Here is a 22,032-nt window from a genome sequence, read left to right on the forward strand (position 1 = left end):
TTATCATCAGCGTTAATGACAGGGGACAAAATAAATGTTGTACACATTATCATCAGCGTTAATGACAGGGGACAAAATAAATGTAGTACGTACATGCTATCATCAGCGTTAATGACAGGGGACAAAATAAATGTAGTACGTACATGCTATTATCAGCGTTAATGACATGGGACAAAAAAAATGTTGTACACATTATCATCAGCGTTAATGACAGGGGACAAAATAAATGAAGTATGTACATGCTATCACACATAATGACACAAGGATTTATAATGACACATTAAATCACTATAGGCCTATATAGCCTAAGCTTCCTCTGGCCCTGACACCAGACTTAGACATTTTGACAGATAGATGTCTGAACCCACACCAGACATCTATCTGTCACAAAAATGTCTAAGTCTGGTGTCAGGGCCAGAGGAAGCTCTGGCTAAGGCCTATATAGCTAGACAATACTTTACTGTTATGATAAGTCATGTATTTTGGGATGATTATTTAAATGCATTTTCAAGAATTTTAGCAAAATTATCACATTTTCACATGAAAGATATTTGTTCACCATATAAAACACTACACATATCTTGTATTAAATATATCACAAAAAAACTGACAGGTCAAGCATAATACATCACTATTATATAAAAATACAAAACAATTTTACATGTATCATATACTAAAAACTACTGATACCAAATTCAGACAGTAAAAGATATACTTAAATCCCTGTTAGTTATGATGCTAGTCCTGGAGGCATGGCCCACTTCACAACCCCTTTTTAACCCTTTCACCACTGTAGACCATACTTGACTCATTCAGATCAATGCATGGTAGAGTCTACTAAAGTTACATAGGGGTGAAAAGGTTAACAGTTAGATGTCTCATTGAATGAGAAATTAAGAAACACTATGTGATGCTTAAACATCAGATACATTGTACTCAACAGTCTCAGCTCAACTTTGACTATCACAAATTAAATGTTGATGCTATTTAACGGTTTGTACATGAGAAACAAGAGGGTTCAGTATAAACTCTACAAAATCTTCCTTTATTTCAACCGATACTTGACAACCATTTCTGGGTTGGGGAGACAGTTTCACATGATGCCTGGAAGTTTTTAAACTGTTTTTTAGACATCATATTTATTTATTAATCAATCAGGAATAAATATGACTGGTGTGTTTAACTTATGAATTAAAAATGTGACAGGTTTGGGTTTGTTGTTCTACAAGTGTGAAAGAGAACCTCACTAAGAGATGTAGATACCACTACTCAGCTTCACAGCTAACTCCACCAGACATCTGTCAAACACGTATAGCTACAACTACTCAGCTTCACAGCTAACTCCACCAAACATCTGTCAAACACGTATATCTACAACTACTCAGCTTCACAGCTAACTCCAACAGACATCTGTCAAACACGTATATCTACAACTACTCAGCTTCACAGCTAACTCCAACAGACATCTGTCAAACACGTATATCTACAACTACTCAGCTTCACAGCTAACTCCACCAGACATCTGTCAAACACGTATATCTACAACTACTCAGCTTCACAGCTAACTCCACCAGACATCTGTCAAACACGTATATCTACAACTACTCAGCTTCACAGCTAACTCCACCAGACATCTGTCAAACACGTATATCTACAACTACTCAGCTTCACAGCTAACTCCACCAGACATCTGTCAAACACGTATATCTACAACTACTCAGCTTCACAGCTAACTCCACCAGACATCTGTCAAACACGTATATCTACAACTACTCAGCTTCACAGCTAACTCCACCAGACATCTGTCAAACACGTATATCTACAACTACTCAGCTTCACAGCTAACTCCACCAGACATCTGTCAAACACGTATATCTACAACTACTCAGCTTCACAGCTAACTCCACCAGACATCTGTCAAACACGTATATCTACAACTACTCAGCTTCACAGCTAACTCCACCAGACATCTGTCAAACACGTATATCTACAACTACTCAGCTTCACAGCTAACTCCACCAGACATCTGTCAAACACGTATATCTACAACTACTCAGCTTCACAGCTAACTCCACCATACATCTGTCAAACACGTATATAGCTACAACTACTCAGCTTCACAGCTAACTCCACCAGACATCTGTCAAACATGTATATCTACAACTACTCAGCTTCACAGCTAACTCCACCATACATCTGTCAAACATGTATATCTACAACTACTCAGCTTCACAGCTAACTCCACCAGACATCTGTCAAACATGTATATCTACAACTACTCAGCTTCACAGCTAACTCCACCATACATCTGTCAAACATGTATATCTACAACTACTCAGCTTCACAGCTAACTCCACCAGACATCTGTCAAACACGTATATCTGTTCAGTTATGGTGGTAGGGCCAGGTCTACAGGACACACACCTATCTTTCACAAAGTTTTCTAACTGAGATTTTTACTCAGCTTTAGTTATATAGTTCTATCACTGATAAATTAAGTACAAATCTTAGCTGAAAAAACTTTGAAAAAACTTGACTAGCTACAAAATATTGACTGTAGAATTATCCCAGTATATGGGTCCTTGTGAAGTAAGCCACTTCTGTGAGCTTCACTTTGTGGGCCCTTAGCCACTGTTTTCCCTGTTCATGCTGGTCATGAATTTGGTCGTGCCAGTCACCTTCAGGGAGGTAAATGTCTCGTTCTTTTGCACCTTTCTTCAATATGGGTGCCACCAAAATGGAATCTCCTACCAAAAACTCAGAGTCCACCAAAAGGGCATGTTCATCCTTTGGAGAGCTCCACCAGATTGGACGGATAATTGGGGCTCCTGAAAAGTAAAAAAAGCAAAAATGATTATCAAGCCATGAAAACAATTTTTGCAATGAAAACACTTATAACAAACTAGTACAAACACCTAATCAAACTCAACAGAAATAAATGGCTATGTAAGCGAGCAATATTTGATTTAATAGCACTTGATAACTGCACAGTGTTTTGAAACACAAATGACAAAATGATATGAAACTGAAGAACATGGACAGCTTATTATATATTTAACCTTCAGAATTGCTTACTGTTATTTGGGATAATTTTGTTGTCTGTATACATATATTGCAATATAAATTTAAATTGAACGATTACACAACTTACCTGTCATCTCTGCCTCGCGCATCCCCTGGAGGAGTAATGGCAGAATTTTCTCCTTTCGTAACTTTATCAGGTTGTTGAATATATCTACAACATCTTTGTCATAATCCCATGGTGTGAAGGCAAACTTCATAACAGGCATAAAGGCTGAAAGCTGCATCCAACGAATATAGAGTTCTGGTTCTGGTTTGGTCAAAGCCAACGTCCCGTTAACTCCATATGTGGTCCCTCCGATAATGTCAGGCACCACAAACTGGTAACCAAGGATACCTAGGGTCAAAATGGAGGGTATGACACTTCGCAGTCCGTTTGTATGAGACCAATGAGACTCTTTTCGTGGTGACTTTGTGTAGACGGGATACTGCTGACTGCGGTACCCACAACTCACCTGTGTAAGACTGCCAGCATTGGGGCTCACCATGGAAATAAACTCGGTCGCAAAGGTTCCAGGGTTTGCGAGTGATCTAAACGTTTTATGAATTTTGGGTAAAAAATTAGTTTCACATCCATGGAAATTGAACGACTTGATGCCGTAATCTTTGACCATGTTGGCTAATTGTTCCTTGTACCAAGTGACTGTGGTCTGACGCGTTACATCTATCACACCCATCAGACCGCTGTACCATTTCATCAAGGAAGGACTATGTGCCTGAATGTCTGACACCAGTAAATCTGCTGCCTTAGTTTTAAATGCTTTTGATTCTACACTCACAAAGGGTGTCATAGAAACAATGACATCAAATTTATATTCTTTCAAATAACTTACCATTTGATGTGAGTTTCTGAAAGCAGATTCATCAAAATTAAAATCCCCAAATCTTGTAGAATATTTATCATCTATTTCTATAAAATTAGCTTGAAGTTTGTAGGGACTAATCTTATCACTGACGTTTTTTGCATGTGCTAATAAGAGTGATTGAGTCAGATTTGGGTTGAATCTGCCCCAGGTAGACCACACAACGCCCTGCATTAAACTTTTGTCTGGTAGACCTAATGGCATGTGAAAATATTTCTTCTGTAGCAGTTTGTGTATTTTACTAATGCTGTCCTCCTTACACACTGTGTACTCCAACACAGGGGTTTTACTGTCTGGGTTTGGGTACGGTGAGTTGGTATAATCGGCGCTAAAACACAGTAAGTTACTTTTACTTTCATTTATGCTCACAAACAGTGGTACCTCACTGTTGACTACAATACCAACACCATTGGAATTTATCCAAAATCTATCAACAATATTTCCAAACATATTTTTTCCACTATTTTTCTCAGTGTTTGATCGGAATAAGATGTCGTTTGATAGATAAGGCTGCATAGGAACATCTGTAGTTTCAAGGGGCCAGGTCTGGTGATAGAGTTCTGCACCACCGTACCAATGGGCACTCCTCAGAGAAAAGCAGTCGTGTGGAATAAAGTCACGACTGGTTGGAGTCCACTTCACATGATGACAGTTGTCCGTCTTTGAAATCTGAAATAAAGAAACAATCTGATATAAAGTTTATATATAAAAGATATGACTGTTGCTACTGGCTTAAATGTTGGAAGTTTGACTCATCATATAACTGTACATATCTGCCTTTTTTCCCCCAAAGACACCAAGTTACCTAAATAGATACCAGCACCCTGGGAAGTAAATTAGGAAAGACCAGTGTCTTTAAAGCATCCATGTGGTTATACTCTTGAGTTCTTTAATGCTACTGATAGTCTAACACTAAGATAGTCAGATTTCATTTATTATAGGATTCAGCACAAATCCGAAAAGAAACATGACAGCTCATTGCTTATGAGAAACCCTTAACAATTCCCAAACGAAGATGGATCCAGTTTGCTTACAATGCATTTAGACCTTAAAATACACACGATTGTATGCATGTTCAGCATAACACCGATCTGTATAGAGGAGCACTTTGAGGGAAAATTATCGGGTTAGACCAAGATTGTAACCCGGAAGCTCCAACTCTAGACAGGTGCTCTAATTACCATTGTGACTGAGCATTATACCTGGTCATCAATTCACAATAGACACATGCCCCAGTCTTATATCTATATATCCTGTTTGCTGACTTGTGATGTCAGTTATTAAAGTATGAACTATAGTATGGAGCACAGATTACTTGTTATGTATTATATGACAAACTGGTTTACTAGTAAGTAACTCTATTTTATTGTACTAATGTAATAGAGGTTGTTAATTTCCTGATGTCTCTACTAGAAATCAAACCTAGTCTGACACTCTACTGATTGAGCTGATGAGAAATTCCACAAGCCAAATTGGTATGGTAGGATACAACTATAGTATTATATCAGGGTGATATATATATACTCCCTTTACAGGAAAAAAAGCATACTTCACTCGTTTCTATGCCCTTATGATTAACTCATTGCTGCAGACCTACCACAAGCTTGCTGACATCATTTCTGGTTTTTGAGTAGTGAACGTAAACACATATATATATATAGCCTCATGTCTGAAAAGACGTCAGAGAAAATGAGAAATATACTCGCAAGTTCATGCTATTTTATTCAATACTTGTAGAGCTTTTCTGCAATTGTTTTTTTTTAGGTTACAAAAAAATAGAAATAACCTGGGAAATGGAGATATTTTATATAATAATTCCATGCCTCTACATAATCATTTGCTTACAGTATTGTGTGACCGTCATGTGGTCTGGCTCGTACAGCTTTTCTACAGGCAAAACCAAATATAATCATATGTTTTTCATATAAGTTCCTTATTTATTATTTTTAGGTTAGTAAATACAGGTATATTCCTTCCTTTGCAAAACAGTCTAATGTCAGCAATTTGCTTTTTAATTTTGATGATTAGTTTATTTGGCAAATTTCATCTTAAAGGTACAGAAACTAGAGCTAGAAGCTTAATATAACCCAGGTCCCTACATATCCACTATATCGTAAAACGTACTAGCCTTGTCTGTCAATACACCTATGATATGTATATTATAGGTGTAACAGACAAGACTACATGTAGTACCTGTGATTGTAACAGGGATCATTATATGTTTACAGTAATCACAGTAATCTTCCATCATTGGAAATCTTGATAGAGATTGTTGCGATGCCTCTTCTTTTTGCTTTAATCGTGTTAACTTTAACGCCTTCACTTCCGGTTGCGTGCATGCTTAATATGTAAAATTAATTTACAGTTTATGCACACGTAATGTTCACTGTTTAATAAAAGGAAGCACTGAATTTCCTGGGATGAGTATTCCAGTGCTTGTTCAGTCGATGCTTGAACGAATTGATGTTTTCTGCGGAAACTACTTCCTTTGTAAGGTTGTTCCATGTGTTGACAACTCTGTTGCTGAAGACGTTTGTGCTGATGTTTAATCGGAATGCTTTTTTGTAGAGCTTTTTAGAGTGCCCCCTTGTGGGGTTTACTTCTGGTCGTGCAAACCTGTCGGGCCTTAGACGATGTCAATCCCGTTCAGTATTTTGTATAGTTCTACCATATCTGCACGTTCCCTTCTGTATTCTAGTGTTGGTAGTCCCAATTTCCATAATCTGTTGGTGTATGACATGTCCTTAAGTTGCGGGATTCTTTTCGTAGCTCTTCATTGTACGTTTTCATTGGCAATTTTGTCTTTCAACAGCATCGGGGACCAAACTGTGGAGCTATACTCTATATGCGGTCTTACCAGTGTCTTGTAAAGGGCAACAAATGTATTGGTATCTTTAAGGGTTATAGTCCTGCAAATTATTCTGAGTATTCTGTTGGCTTTTGACACGGAAATGTTGGTGTGATCACTGCATGAATTTGAGAGTACTGTCAATCATAACTCCTAGGTCTTTTTCCGTTGTAACTTTGGTAATATTGGTTACTTCCCCTTTATCGGTTATCTCATAAGTTGATGTTTTCGCTTTGTTCCCTATCTCCATGTGTTTACATTTATCGATGTTGAGCTCCATTAACCAATTTTCTGTCCATTGACATTTCTTGTCTATGCTGTTTTGCAGTTGTGCTGTATCTTCCGGTTTTGATATTTTTTGGTATAACTTAGTGTCATCAGCAAACATCTTTATAATGCAGTTGACTAATTCGGGCATGGCGTTTACGTATATTAGGAACAGCAGCGGACCCAGTACACTCCCCTGGGGTACCCCGCTGCGGACTGGTTGGGGGTTGAATTGCTCACCATTAATTACTACCTTCTGTGTCAAGTTTGATAGATAGGCCCTTATCCAATTTAGCACACATCCCTTGACTCCATATAGTTCCAGCTTGTATAGTAGGAGACGGTGTGAAACCACATCAAACGCTTTAGCGAAATCTAGGTATATGACGTCTGCATTGTGTCTGAAGTCTATGATTTCCGTCCAATCCTCTATTGATTCCAACAGTTGTGTCGTGCAGGAACGTCCCACCCTGAAGCCGTGCTGGCTGTCTGTTATAAGATTGTTATGGTCTAGATGTTGTAGTATGCTATCTCGTACAATTCGCTGCATGATTTTGCATGGTACAGATGTTAGGCTTATGGGTCAATAGTTACTTGGGGTTCTTTTTTGATCCTTGGTGATTTGAAGATTGGTGTCACATGTGCTTTTTTCCAGCATTCCTTCTTCGAGAGATCTGTTAAAGATTACATCTAGTGGTTCTGCAATCTCGTCGATCGTGTTTACTAACATTCTAGGATGGATATTGTCCGGTCCTGACGATTTATTTGGGTTTAGCCGCTTGATTGCCTTCTCAGGCGATATTACAATGTTGTCCAACGCTTCTTCGTATGTCCTTGGGGTTAGATTTGGTATGTTGGTGTTGCCGTCAGTGACAAATACACTAGCGAAGTAGTTGTTGAGGGTTTCTGCTGTTTCCTTATCATTTGTTGTTAGTGTTCCATCAGTTTTTGTCACTTTGTTGATGGTTCTTTGTTTTGGAGTTAACATATTTTCAGAATGCCTTGGGGTTGGTTTTGTGGTGTTTGTTGACGTTCTGTAAGCGTGCGAATGACTGTGAGTGAAGCATGTGAGTGACCTTGATGGGAGCCTAGTTCGAATTGTTCTTGCATGTGTTTTGTTCCAAGATAAAAAGTACCCAAGCTGAGATAGCTGTCCAGTGTTCTATATTTGTGAAGCGTATGTGTGCCGACTGTACTGGTACGAATACAACAATGGCGTCACGAGCATTCCCGAGTCTGTTCGCGGAGGTCATGGATACGCTAGAATCCGAGGAGAATTTCTAGTGGGATTAATACAAGAGACGTAGAATCCCGGGTAGAGGGTGCGCGCCATCTTTGATTGTCTTTTGTGTGATACACGTGTTTTGTGTTTCACGTTGTCCCAATGTTTATGTTTTGTGTTTAGAGTTGTATCCTGGGTAGAGGGAGCAATTTATTCACAAATTCATTCGATAGTTGACCCGTGTAGAAGGCCAACTACTGTCTGATACCCTTGCGTGTTTTTAAATAATAAAACAAAAACCAAAAACGAAACAAACGGAAACGGAACGGTTATCTTAGGACAATAAAAAAATAAAATATTTAGACAACATTTTATTCGTGGTCACGTTGGTTAGGTGCTCTGGTGGCGCTGTACCAATGGTAACTGATGTTTGATTAATTTAGTTTCAAGTGTATTCAGTGAGGTAGGTGTTCTGTTGACGCCAGGCTGCTCTGAATATCTATATATATATTTATTAATTTTTTTTTGCTCGCTGTGGTAGGTGTTCTGTTTGACGCTAACCCTCGAGTATTATTTATATTAAAACCACAGCTAGGGTGTCGGTTGTTTTTCTCTTACTGTTCTAATATGCAGTGTGGTGGGTGGTAATTACCGCTACCCCTGTTTAATAGAAATAAATTTTGTAAAAGGATTTGGGTATATTTTTTTTTTTTTTTTCTCTTGTTGTTTCTGTGTTAACAGATCTAGATGAACAAGCGGTATGCAGGGGTACTGATCGCAGATTCAAGAGCAAATAATTTTCAAAGATTTGGTCATCCAGAGGATTTCAACATCAAATTTATAATTCAGAGAGGCGCACAAATTCAGGACCTGGTGGCATTATCAATTCCAATCGTTCGGACATTTGAACCATCAAAAACTTTAATAATAAAAGTTGCTGCTGGCATTAATGATTTGTTAAAATTGGAACGGGAGCCAGATGGGAAAATTCTAGTACCGTCAGACAGGTCACCGGACAATATTATTGAAGAACTTTCAGAATTTAGAACACGTGTACAGGTAGTTAGACCATCAAGCCGAGTTAGTTTCATCACCATCCCTCCTGCTTCGTTAAAAGACTTTCAACTTAATAAATCCTCCAAACCAATTAACCAAAATCTGGTAACAAAATTACAAGAACAACACAATAAAACTGTGTTGGAGGTAAATTCTAGAATTCACCATTTAAATAACCAGACAGTGCCAACGGGTTGGACAGTTAAGTGGGCAGATACCATTGTTCACAAACACAAGAAAAGGAGAGGCCGTGCACGGAAAGTGATTACCGCTTACCGGTATTCCTTTGAACAGTATTACGATGGCTTACATGCCAAATCTGATGTAAAGAAAGAGTGGTACAAACAGGTGGTTTCTGGAATTCGAGGGGATATTACCAAATTGGAAAAACCAGGAAGTGAGATTCGAATTGTCACCACAGAATCTTCAGAAGAGGACACTCCGGTAGACACTGACGATAAAAGTTGGAAGAGACTTAAACGGTAATTGTAATACGGCAGCGGGTTGGTGATCTGTTGTCGCCTTATCCCCTGCACCGTAGAACTCTTAAACGATAAGTTGAGGTTGTGGGTTGGTGATCTGTTGTCGCCTTATCCCCTGCCACAATGACTCGTATAAATTACTGTGAGAGACAAGACCTACTACTATTGCCGGGTATTGGAGAGCGTCTGGCGGACAAAATTCTACAAGTCCGTGAAGTAATGGGGGACATTACTAAAGAGGTTCTGTTGGCCATTCCATACCTGAGGCCCACAGAGACCATGTTAAACCAAATAGACTTTACACCGCGATATGAACGGTTTACTGACATGGGTGAGAACTTGACGGGTGAGCATCACACCTACAAAATGGACCCACCACCAAAGGTTCAACATCCTTCACCACCACGACTACAAGTTCAAAATCCAGGACCGTATTTTGACAATTATGGGTATCCTGGCAGCCGCCAGAGAGAACATCGACAGCAGTACCAGTACACTAATTACCGAGACCCATACGAACAGGAATACCACGGTCAGCCCCGTCAACCACAGTTCAACTTTCCACCTCCAAGGTACAATCCGGGGAATCCGCCGCCAAGACGTGGACGGGTGGTAGCTCCCAAGACGTTACGCTATGATGGAAACTCCGATTGGAAAGCTTTTTGCACAAAGTTTACTAGATTCACTGAGGCGGAGAATCTTACTGCTCGTGAATGTCGGGATAACCTTTGCTGGATACTGGAGGGCAAAGCTAGTGAGTTTTTCACTATGCTCTTGGATCGTGATTCAACGATGGAATTTTTCGATATCATGTCAAAAATGGAACGCCGTTTTGGATTCAAGGAGCTGGCCGAGACTACCCAAGCACGCCTTCGTAACGCCCGACAGTACCCTGACGAGAAGCTAGCAGATTGGGCTGATCGGGTGTTATCTTTAGCTACCAGAGCCTATCAGGATCTGCCCGATGAGTTTATGTATAAACAAGCGATCTCCACAATTTGCCAGGGAGCAGCAGATAAAGAAGCAGGCCAATATGTTTCTAACCTAAGATTGGGATCTATTGAGGAAGTGGTGGACAAGATGAGACTTTTTCAACATACAAGAAAGTCTATCTATGGTCGCGACCGTCCTAGACCTTCGCCTGTCGAAGAACTAATCATACAAGAGGAAGAAGGTACTAGTGTCAGCAGGACATTCCAGCGTAGAGTCCCAAATTCTCAGTCCTCATTCCAGCCATCTTCAGCAACAAACCAAAGGCTGTCAGCCCTAGAAGACAAGGTATCGGACATGCAAAAATCCCTTAAACAAATTTTGGAGGCTGTTCGTGTCCCAGAGGAAAGGATCAAAAGGAATGTGGTTTGTTATGGTTGTGGCCAGACAGGCCATTTTAAGTCGAACTGTCCTAATGCTGAAGATAATAAATCTGTGAAACTCCTGGATGCGGCTGAAAAGACTGAAGGTGAAGAAGTAGTCCCTGGATCTGAAGAAGTTGAGGACTCGTTAAACACCGACAGGTCGGCCAACTAGACCTAAGCCCGACCTTAGATGTTAAAAATGGTCTTCATCCTACACGGTCAACAATTACACCAGATGACCTTATCAGTGAGGTAATGACTGATAACACCACCGAATCAACCCGTGTTGAACTTGATAATATTACCCGATTACGGTCAACATCCATGTTTCAAGTGCCTGTTATCGTGGGAGGTTTTCATACAAGAGCAGTGGTGGATACCGGTGCTGAAGTATCAATCATATCGGATGAGGTATACAAAAACCTTGTTGAGCCACCCTCGATATTGAAACATGTGACACTTAATGCAGCAGGCAGAGATCAACCAATTGAGAGCTATATTGTTGGACCCATCGAACTAGATATAGGATCTAAGAGTTACAAGGTTAGCATTTATGTTGGACCAATTGAAGATGATATCTTGCTGGGTCTGGACTTTCTGAAGCCCAATAATGCTCAACTTGACATTTCAGGGGATACTCTTACCCTGGGTATTGGTGGAGAGAAAATTTCAGTGAACACAGGAAAAGAATTTTTACCTGCTTCCGAAGGCAAGGTATATGTACAGAAACGGACTGTAGTACCACCGAACAGTGTAGCAAGAGTGTGTTGTCGAATTTCCGGAAAGGTAGGCAGTTCTAGTCTAATTGTGGAGCCTACAGTAGAAAATGGACTACTAATTCCGAGATCATTGTATGACACAGCCTCGCAGATCAGGTTGTACTGTGTGAATGTCACGGACAGAAATATAATTCTGAAAAGGAAAACGGAAATTGCGATAGTCAATGAGGCAAGAGAAATTATTGCGAATGTTGAAAGTCATGCGGATCCCATATTTGTGGAGACATTACGCTGTGGCGAGGAAACACCGGACATTGCGCCTTCGCATGTACAGAGTCTCATTGATGGCGCGAAAGAACAGTTGTCGGTTGAGGAGTTAAGTCAATTTGCTCAACTTATTAAGGATAATTCCGATGTTTTTGCGAAAAATGACTTTGACCTGGGACATTTTAGTGCTATCAAACACAATATTGATACAGGTACGGCACGGCCGATAAAGCAACGTTTTCGCAGAACGCCAGCATGTTTTGCCAACGAAGAGGATTTGCATCTAAAGAAGATGCTAGATTCTGGAGTTATCGAATCCTCTACATCCGAGTGGGCGTCAGCACCAGTGCTGATCCGTAAACGTGACGGCGGAGTGCGCTGGTGCATAGATTATCGGGGACTGAACTCGGTAACTACTAAAGACGTGTTTCCATTACCGTTAATAGAAGAATGCCTCGACGCATTGACCGATAACGTGTGGTTTTCGAAACTAGATGCCAACTCGGCTTATTGGCAAGTCCTTGTCAATGAATCGGACAGACATAAGACTGCCTTCAGTACAAAACACGGATTGTTTCAGTTTGTCAAAATGGGATTCGGACTTTGTAACGCCCCAGCAACTTATGCCAGAGTAATGAACCTGGTTCTTCGTGGATTAACATGGAACATTGTTCTTGCCTTCCTGGACGATGTGTTGGTTCTTGGGAAGACCTTCGATGAGCATCTCCAAAATCTAGCAGAAGTCTTTGAGCGCATCAGGGCGTATCAACTGAAACTCAAACCCGCTAAGTGCGAATTCTTTAAAAAGAAGGTTGACTTCTTAGGGCGAACAGTTAGTGAAAGTGGCATTGAAACCAGTGGCAAACACATCGAAAAGATGAAGGAGTGGCCAACACCAACATCATCTAAGGATGTTGAGCAATTCTTGGGGTTTGCCAACTACCATCGCTCATTTATTCCCGAATATGCCAAAATTGCAGCTCCTCTGTACCAATTGACAGGAAAGAATGACTTTCGGTGGGATGAGGAACAGGAAAAAGCATTTTCCAGCTTAAAATCTTCCCTGAGTTCTCCACCTGTTTTGGGAATACCGAATAACAGCGATATGTTTGTGCTCGACACAGACGCATCTGACTTTGCTATTGGTGGTGAGTTGTGCCAAATTCAAGAAGGCAAGGAAAGAACAATAGCTTATGCTAGTTATTCCCTGACATCAGAACAGCGTCGCTATTGTACAACAAGAAAAGAACTTTTGGCAGTAGTTCGCTTTACCAGACAGTTTCGCCATTATCTGCTTGGTCGCAAGTTTGTGGTGAGAACTGATCACAACAGTTTGGTTTGGTTGCTCAACTTCAAAAATCCCCAAGGACAACTGGCGAGATGGCTTGAAGAGTTAAGCCAGTATGATCTAACTATTGTACACCGAAAAGGAAAAGACCATCAAAATGCTGACAGTCTCTCCCGGAGTCTACCAAAAGACCAGTGCGGAAACTTGAAACATGGGCAAGATCCTACCACGTTACCATGCGGAGGATGTGCCTATTGTACTCGGGCTCATGAACATTGGCATCAGTTTATCTCTGATGTGGACGAGGCGGTCTCTCTAAGTAACATACCCTGCGTACAAAAAGTAACCCAGTCTGACAATACTTTCGCCGTGGAAGGAAGTCTATATAGCGAGAATTTGACCATAGAAGTGTCTGCTTTTGGAATAAATATCCTCACTAGATCTGAAAGGAGTGATATTGAAGACATGAACGTCAACGCCTTGGATATTCAATTCTCGGGTTACTCGGCAAAGGAAATCCGGACTGCTCAGGAGCAAGATCCAGAGTTATCTATACTGCTAGAGTGGGTAAAGAATAAGAAAGAGGTGGACGAAGGAGAACTGTTTGGATCCAGTAGAGCCATAAAGTATTACTGGATTAACCGTGAGTTATACTTCCTGGATGAGTCTGGTATATTGTGGAGGAAGGATCTAGAAGACACTAGCAAAACTCAATCCTTGGTTATACCTCCCAGTATGAGAGAAGACGCTATTTCTTTGTGCCATGACATCCCGGCTAGCGCTCATCAGGGAATCAACCGAACAGAATCCATGGTTCGCCAGAGGTTCCATTGGTATGGCTTGCCTCGCGACGTTCAAAAGTTCGTGAAATCCTGTGTCATCTGCAACACCAAGAAAAAAGCCAGTCGAAAGGCTCGATGCCCGTTGACTCTTTTCCAATCAGGGGAACCCATGGAAAGAGTTCATCTTGACTTCTTGGGCCCACTACCCATAACAGCAACAGGAAATGAACACATATTAGTTATGGTAGACCAGTTTACCAAATGGGTTGAATGTGTTCCCTTACCTTCGCAGACCGCCGCGACAACCGCAAAAGCAGCTGTAAACGAATTCTTCGCGAGATTTGGATATCCGTTCCAAATTCATACAGACCAAGGTAGAAACTTTGAAAGTCGTCTGTTTAAAGCTTTGTGTGAAGTTACGCAAATTCATAAAACTCGTACAACGGCTTATAGACCTTCTGCCAATGGACAAGTGGAGAGGTATAATCGCACCATCATGAACGCAGTTCGATGCTTCATAAACTCTCAAAGTGAATGGGACATCTATTTACCACAGCTAGCTGGCGCGCTAAGGTGTTCCGTAAACCGCCAAACTGGACATACCGCCAACAAGTTAATGCTGGGCCGGGAGACCAATCAGCCTGCAGATCTCTTGTATGCCGCTCCATCGAACAAGAAGGCGAAGGACTCTCGCGACTCTGAAAGTTATGTGGACAATTTGGTAGATGCAATTCAGCGTGCCCATGAAACCGCCAGAAAAACCCTTGCCACAACGCAGAGGAGAATGAAACGTGATTACGATGTTCGCGTTTACACTACCGAGTTCATTGAAGGGGATGTGGTCTACGTCTTCGACAATGCAACGCCTAAGGGACAAAATCCCAAGTTAAAGGCCGTTTGGAAAGGTCCTGGACTCATAGTCAAAAAGTACACGCCGTACGTCTATGGAGTACAGATGGGGAAGACGCGACAAGTCATTAATCACGATCGATTAAAAATGTGTAATGACCGTAAGCGACCCCAATGGATAATCGATCTCCAGGAGCACCGAGCGGAACCGGTAGAGGAAACCCACTGTGTCTGCCATCAAACGGATGATGGGACCATCATGATCCAGTGTGACTTTTGTTTTGTGTGGTTCCATGGACGTTGTGTGGGCTTAAATGTAGAGGAAGCCGAACAGCTGGAACTTTATTGCTGTACTACGTGTGAACTATCTGTATAAGTGTGAACTGACTCCACAGTATACAGGGACTTCTATAAAAGAGGGAGGAATGTGGTGTTTGTTGACGTTCTGTAAGCGTGCGAATGACTGTGAGTGAAGCATGTGAGTGACCTTGATGGGAGCCTAGTTCGAATTGTTCTTGCATGTGTTTTGTTCCAAGATAAAAAGTACCCAAGCTGAGATAGCTGTCCAGTGTTCTATATTTGTGAAGCGTATGTGTGCCGACTGTACTGGTACGAATACAACAGTTTTAATAAGGATCACACCAGCGAGATGTCTGGCTTACTATCAATAAAGCTTAAGAGAAATTATCCTTTACTGAGTTGTTAGAAGACAGCTAGCTTATTTCACTATGGTGACAGAGATATATGTCACTAGAATTATGTAAAATAATCAAGGGAGATAACTCACAATATCAGAAATAATATTTTGGCATACAAAGATTAAGATACATTTCAAACAGGTATAGATCTATACAGTCATTTAGTTTTGTTGAAGGGAAGATCATGATTTCTCCTATATATTAGGATTTGGTAAATTGCTCTATCCTTTCACAAAAAAAGCCCCAAAACCTAACAGTAATGAAGCTTGTGAAATCAGATTGTAAAACCTGATCGCAAACATTTGGTTCCGGTTTACCTCTAGTTTGGCGTATCTAAGCCAGTGGAGACACATGCTCGTGGCTTTGTTCTGGTCTGATTTACAAGCCACCGTAAAGGTGGATCTGAGAGTTTCGGAGACGATGCCCTGAAGGTATGTGCTTTTGCCACTGTTGTACACAAAAATTCCTGTGGAAAAATCATATTGGAGGTCTCCAACCCTCTGCTCCACCACTCCACTGGCGTATAGAGGTGTCACTTTCTTCTTCAGAGCGCTCACTGTGTACCAGATAATAAACACCATGAAGAGAAGAAAACAAGCTATCTTCAAAAATCTCAACGTTCTGCCGCGAAGTTGCCTCATAGTCAAACTTGTTGTATCGCAGCTCATCACATAACAAACATACCGCATGTGCTTCCGGGGGTTATTACCTCATTTCCGGTTCAATGCGCTCGGGCGCTTTCCATTTGCTGGGAAAGCCTACGTCGATAGTTCTAACACGCTTTCACTTATGTGGTTAAATCAAACATTACCACTCTATAAATGAAAATCTGAATAGTAAAGTGCAAGCAGTATACGTCTCTGGTAATATCCCTTTTTCATTGGTTGATAATCATTTTTAAGAAATAAGTGCGTGTATCACAATGATATAAGAAAATGTTGGAAAATAATCAATGAACATTCCATTAACTTTAATGTGTTAAATATTTGTGTATGATTATGAAATGTATATACTCAATGTTCGAGTCGAAAATGAAGGGGGGAATAACACTGGGCCGGAAACGGTGTTTTTTACCGTAATTTTAACGTAATGCATCAAGTGCAAATTATGTTGATCATACCATAGACTAGAGACGTACGTCTCTGCATAGACAAAGAGTTTTTCTAATTAAACAGATTTATATAAAACACGTGCCTTCTTCCATTTTAGCGAATAACCACAATCTATGGTAACTTTAAATATTCACGAACGCGTGTACGTGCTACGACGATGAAATGTATGTATTGTAACAGGAGATGGAAAGATGCCAGACAAGGGTTCGAAACCTGGACACTCCAAACTCCAGATGGGTGATGCTCTACCAATTTAGCTACCTGGTAGCCAACGATCGACCAGAGACGTATAATACACAAGTCAATAATACACATAATAGAGTCTCTGGATCGACCAAGTCAAGTTCCACATCATTCCTCCCTCCTTTTCTAAATCTTCGCCCTCGAAGACACAATTTACAACCCAGGTTCGGTTATTCCCTTGCCAAGCGTGCGCGTACACCCAATGCTTGTATCAAGGGTTGGTCATAGGCACCACTCTAAAATGAGATGAGAAATGCACGACATGACCAGGGTTGGAACCAAGGACCCTTCGAACTGTAGACGGACGACCTACATGTACATGTATATCAATTGAGCTACATGTAAAATGTACCTGGTCGCCGACAGTCCCACTGCCACCAGTTCAAATTAATTGAAAAACATAATAAGTACATTTATATTTACACTATATTTACAACACAAGTTTTTTAATCCGTCATAAACTATACCAGTTTTCACTATTGTGAACTCAATCTCTCCACTCCAAACTTATCTCCAACTATAAACTGTAAAACTACACAGACTAAAAACTACAGCTAAAACTTCTATTATTACTAACTTCCTAATTCTCGCTTTAACTCGTAACTTTCTAACTCTCCTCTATATCTCTGGACCTCTCAACTCTGTCTCCCTAACTCAACCTCCTTTCTCAAGACTTCTAACCCAACTTTCTTCTCCTTTGATTCCCATTAGCTGAACTACCTTGTCCCTTAGCAGGGTTGACACTAACTTTTGATAGCTTGTGGTCAGCCGACGAGTGTAGCGAGGAGTAGGGGGTTGTGTTCGGGAGGGGGTACTGAATAAGAGGGGGGGNTAATGAAGGTTTTTAATTTTCTGTAAAATTCTTGTTTTTTTCTCTCCTTACTTTTTCCATTTTTCCATTTATGACTGATTTTTAAGAAATAACGCAGAAACATGAAACAAATTTCTCTGTTTATTTTTTTACATAGCCCCCAACAGTAGTCTGTATGCTTTTTGTTGCAACTCTATTCAATCCTTCCTGGACATTTCGGAATCATCTTCTGAGTGCAGCATACCCTACATTTCATTAAGTTTGTGTCAGTATCATCATTGAGCCTTGTAAACGAATTTTTCCATGAAAGTTTTTTTTTTGTTTGTGTAGTTATTTTTCGGTTGAAGTTTTTAACTTTATTTTGCCAGTGGTTGTACAAGTAGTACACCGTAGGGACCGGGTCCACCAAAATCCTGGACGGTCCACTTACTGGGGTGGGGGTCAGTATCAGCTAACACTGACGTCACAGACTGGACTTCACCCTCCTAGACTACAGATGGTAACACTAATACAGATCCCAACCTATATTATAGCCACAATTTTCTTCGGCTACTTAGTCACTATCTTCAAATAAAACTCTGATACTGACCACGAACCAAGGCTAATAAAATTCAAAGCAAAATATACCACTTAAAACACTTAAACGGCTAATAAATGCACACCAGTGACTGTGAAAAAACAATAAAATGTATTAGGCATGAAGAAATAGGGTAGGTCGGGAAACGGGAAACACAGCTATATTTTTATTTGGCCTTAGCGTCCGACTGGAGAGTTGATCGAGACTGTTGGAGTACTTTTCTTTTCAGTTTTTACGGTCGACAATAGCGAGCGGAAAATAAAATGAAAGGTAATGTTCCTATATATCTGGTTTCTCCTGACCTGACGCGGACAGATATTGAGCGGAGGTTTAAGTTTGATTCGAATCCGTGCGAGCACATATTTTTCAAATATGGGACAAAATTCATTAGAAGCCGAGGGAAATTTAAAGAATATATAGTCTACACATTTCATTTACTTATCAACGTACGTGGCAGGTGACATCACAACAACAAATCATTTTAAAGTTTTGTATTTGCAAAATTTATTGAACTTCCGTTTGGTTGCCATTATCAATCCTGACCTTTCCCCCATAATGTCACAGAGTCATTATCAGCAAGTGGAGTCTCGAGTTCTGCGGGACTGCAATAGGATACACTCGAACGTAATGGTTACACGTGTGCTTTATTTTGTAAAAGAGTGCGAGTCTGCAATAGTTTGTCTGTTCTCTGAAGAATTTAATTGTATGAAATATATCATAATATGAACTGTACCCAGGGTCCGTTCCATGTCATCACTCGTCGAACCGCTCTGCATTGGATTTTTAGCTCACCTGCCCGAAGGGCAAATGAGCTTATGCCGTGGCGCGGCGTCCGTCGTCCGGCGTCAATATTTTACCTTAAACACCCTTTTCTTAATAACAAAAAGGCCTAGGGTGATGATATTTGGCCAGAAGCAAACTGGAATAAAGAGCTACCAAGTTTGTTCAAATAAATGACCTTGACTTATATTCAAGGTCAGAGGGCAAATATGTTTAAAACCTTTAATCAACTTCTTCTGAATAACCCAGAGGCCTAGGGTGATGATATTTGGCCAGTAGCATGCTGGGATGAAGGGCAACAGAGTTTGTTCAAACGAATGACCTTGACATATATTCAAGGTCACAGTGATCAAATATGTTTGAAACCTTTAAACAACTTCTCCTGAATAACCGAGAGGCCTAGGATACTGATATTTGGCCAGTAGCATGCTTGGATAAAGGGCCACCAAGTTTGTTCAAACGAATTGCCTTCGCCCATTTTAAGGTCACATGGGTCAAACATGTTTATAACCTTTAAACAACTTCTACTCAATAACCAAAAAGGCCTAAGATGATGATATTTTGCCAGTAGCATGCTGGGATGAAGGGTTACCAAGTTTGTTCAAATGAATGACATTCACCAAATTTCCAGGTCACAAGGATCAAATATATTTTAAACCTTTAAACAACTTCTTTTCAATACCCTAAAGGCCTAGGATGCTGATATTTGGCCAGTAGCATGCTTAGATAAAGGGTTACCAAGTATGTTCAAACAAATGACCTTCACTCATTTTCAAAGTCACAGGGGTCAAATATTTTTAAAACCTTTAAACAACTTCTTCTCAATAACCAAAAAGCCTAAGATGATGATATTTAGCCAGTAGAATGCTGAGTTTAAGGGCAGCGAAGTTTGTTCAAACGAATGACCTTCGCTCATATTCAAGGTCACAGGAATCAAATATGTTTAAATCCTTTCAACAACTTCTTCTCAATAACCAAAAGGCCTAGGATGATGATATTTGGCCAGTAGCATACTGGGATAAAGGGCAACAAAGTTTGTTCAAACGAGTGACCTTCGCTAATATTCAAGGTCATTCATTTGAACAAATATGTTTAAATCTTTAAATGACTTGTTCTGAATAACCAAAAGGTCCAGGGTAATGATATTTGGCCAGAAGCATGCTGGGATCGAAGGCTATAACTCTGTTCAACCTGATGTCCTTGTTCGACAATCAAGGTCACAGGCGTCCTATGTTTAAATCTTTTAATAGGTTCTTATGAATTGAACACTGATATTTTGTAGCTGTATATTAGTCAACTTTTAAGATTACAAGTGTGAGATTAATACCAGATGAGCGATCCAGGCCCATTGGGCCTCTTGTTTTCTTTTGATCTATGTGCGTTCGTTTGTATGGCTCAACCTATGGGTTTGTATAGTCCTACATATGTTCTTTCTGCAGCAGTGTTACTGGTGGTTCTAGTTAACATCCTTTCCCTCGTAGGCTATACCAGTGGCATATTACTGCATGTCTCTCCGTATGCCTATAGCGTAACTCATTCACCTCTAACACGTAGGCTATACCAGTGGCATATTACTGCATGTCTCTCCGTATGCCTATACCGTAACTCATTCACCTCTACCATATTACTGCATGTCTCTCCGTATGCCTATACCGTAACTCATTCACCTCTACCATATTACTGCATGTCTCTCCGTATGCCTATAGTGTAACTCATTAACCTCTAACATATTACTGCATGTCTCTTTGTAGGCCTATAGTGTAACTCATTCACCTTTAACATATTACTGCATGTCTCTCCGTATGCCTATACCGTAACTCATTCACCTCTACCATATTACTGCATGTCTCTCCGTATGCCTATACCGTAACTCATTCACCTCTACCATATTACTGCATGTCTCTCCGTATGCCTATACCGTAACTCATTCACCTCTACCATATTACTGCATGTCTCTCCGTATGCCTATAGCGTAACTCATTCACCTCTAACATATTACTCCATGTCTCTCCGTATGCCTAAAGCGTAACTCATTCACCTCTAACATATTACTCCATGTCTCTCCGTATGCCTAAAGCGTAACTCATTCACCTCTAACATATTACTCCATGTCTCTCCGTATGCCTATAGTGTAACTCATTAACCTCTAACATATTACTGCATGTCTCTTTGTAGGCCTATAGTGTAACTCATTCACCTTTAACATATTACTGCATGTCTCTCCGTATGCCTGTAGCGTAACTCATTCACCTCTAACATATTACTGCATGCCTCTCCGTATGCCTATAGCGTAACTCATTCACCTCTACATATTACTGCATGTCTCTCCGTATGCCTATAGCATAACTCATTCACCTCTAACATATTACTGCATGCCTCTCCGTATGCCTATAGCGTAACTCATTCACCTCTACATATTACTGCATGTCTCTCCGTATGCCTATACCGTAACTCATTCACCTCTACCATATTACTGCATGTCTCTCCGTATGCCTATACCGTAACTCATTCACCTCTACCATATTACTGCATGTCTCTCCGTATGCCTATAGTGTACCTCATTCACCTCTAACATATTACTGCATGTCTCTCTGTATGCCGATAGCGTAACTCATACACCTCTAACATATTACTGCATGTCTCTCGGTATGCCTATAGTGTAACTCATTCACCTCTAACAAATTACTGCATGTCTCTCCGTATGCCTATAGTGTAACTCATTAACCTCTAAC

The 22,032-nt window shown here is 40.5% G+C and overlaps 1 protein-coding gene across 1 annotated transcript; it reads right to left on the minus strand.

Moving 5' to 3' along the window:
- Positions 1-413: 413 nt before the first annotated feature.
- Positions 414-16,470, minus strand: LOC110441492 (uncharacterized family 31 glucosidase KIAA1161-like). Its single transcript, XM_021484654.1, has 3 exons — positions 16,095-16,470; positions 3,152-4,613; positions 414-2,828 (listed from the first exon to the last, which is right to left on the minus strand). The coding sequence occupies exons 1-3, from the start codon at positions 16,464-16,466 to the stop codon at positions 2,563-2,565; spliced, it is 2,100 nt and encodes a 699-aa protein (XP_021340329.1). The 5' UTR covers positions 16,467-16,470; the 3' UTR covers positions 414-2,562.
- Between the last annotated feature and the right edge of the window lie 5,562 nt (positions 16,471-22,032).

This window comes from Mizuhopecten yessoensis, unplaced genomic scaffold (assembly GCF_002113885.1).
Source record: "Mizuhopecten yessoensis strain PY_sf001 unplaced genomic scaffold, ASM211388v2 scaffold715993, whole genome shotgun sequence".
Lineage (NCBI taxonomy): Eukaryota > Metazoa > Mollusca > Bivalvia > Pectinida > Pectinidae > Mizuhopecten > Mizuhopecten yessoensis.

Bases quoted from the DNA above. Each gene is read 5' to 3' on its own strand.
- LOC110441492 (XM_021484654.1), bottom strand. From the start codon at position 16,466: ATGCGGTATGTTTGTTATGTGATGAGCTGCGATACAACAAGTTTGACT. The intron at 4,614-16,094 runs GTAAACCGGAAC...TCTTTATTTCAG, and splicing joins TTAGATACGCCAAACTAGAG to ATTTCAAAGACGGACAACTG. The intron at 2,829-3,151 runs GTAAGTTGTGTA...TTTACTTTTCAG, and splicing joins GCGCGAGGCAGAGATGACAG to GAGCCCCAATTATCCGTCCA.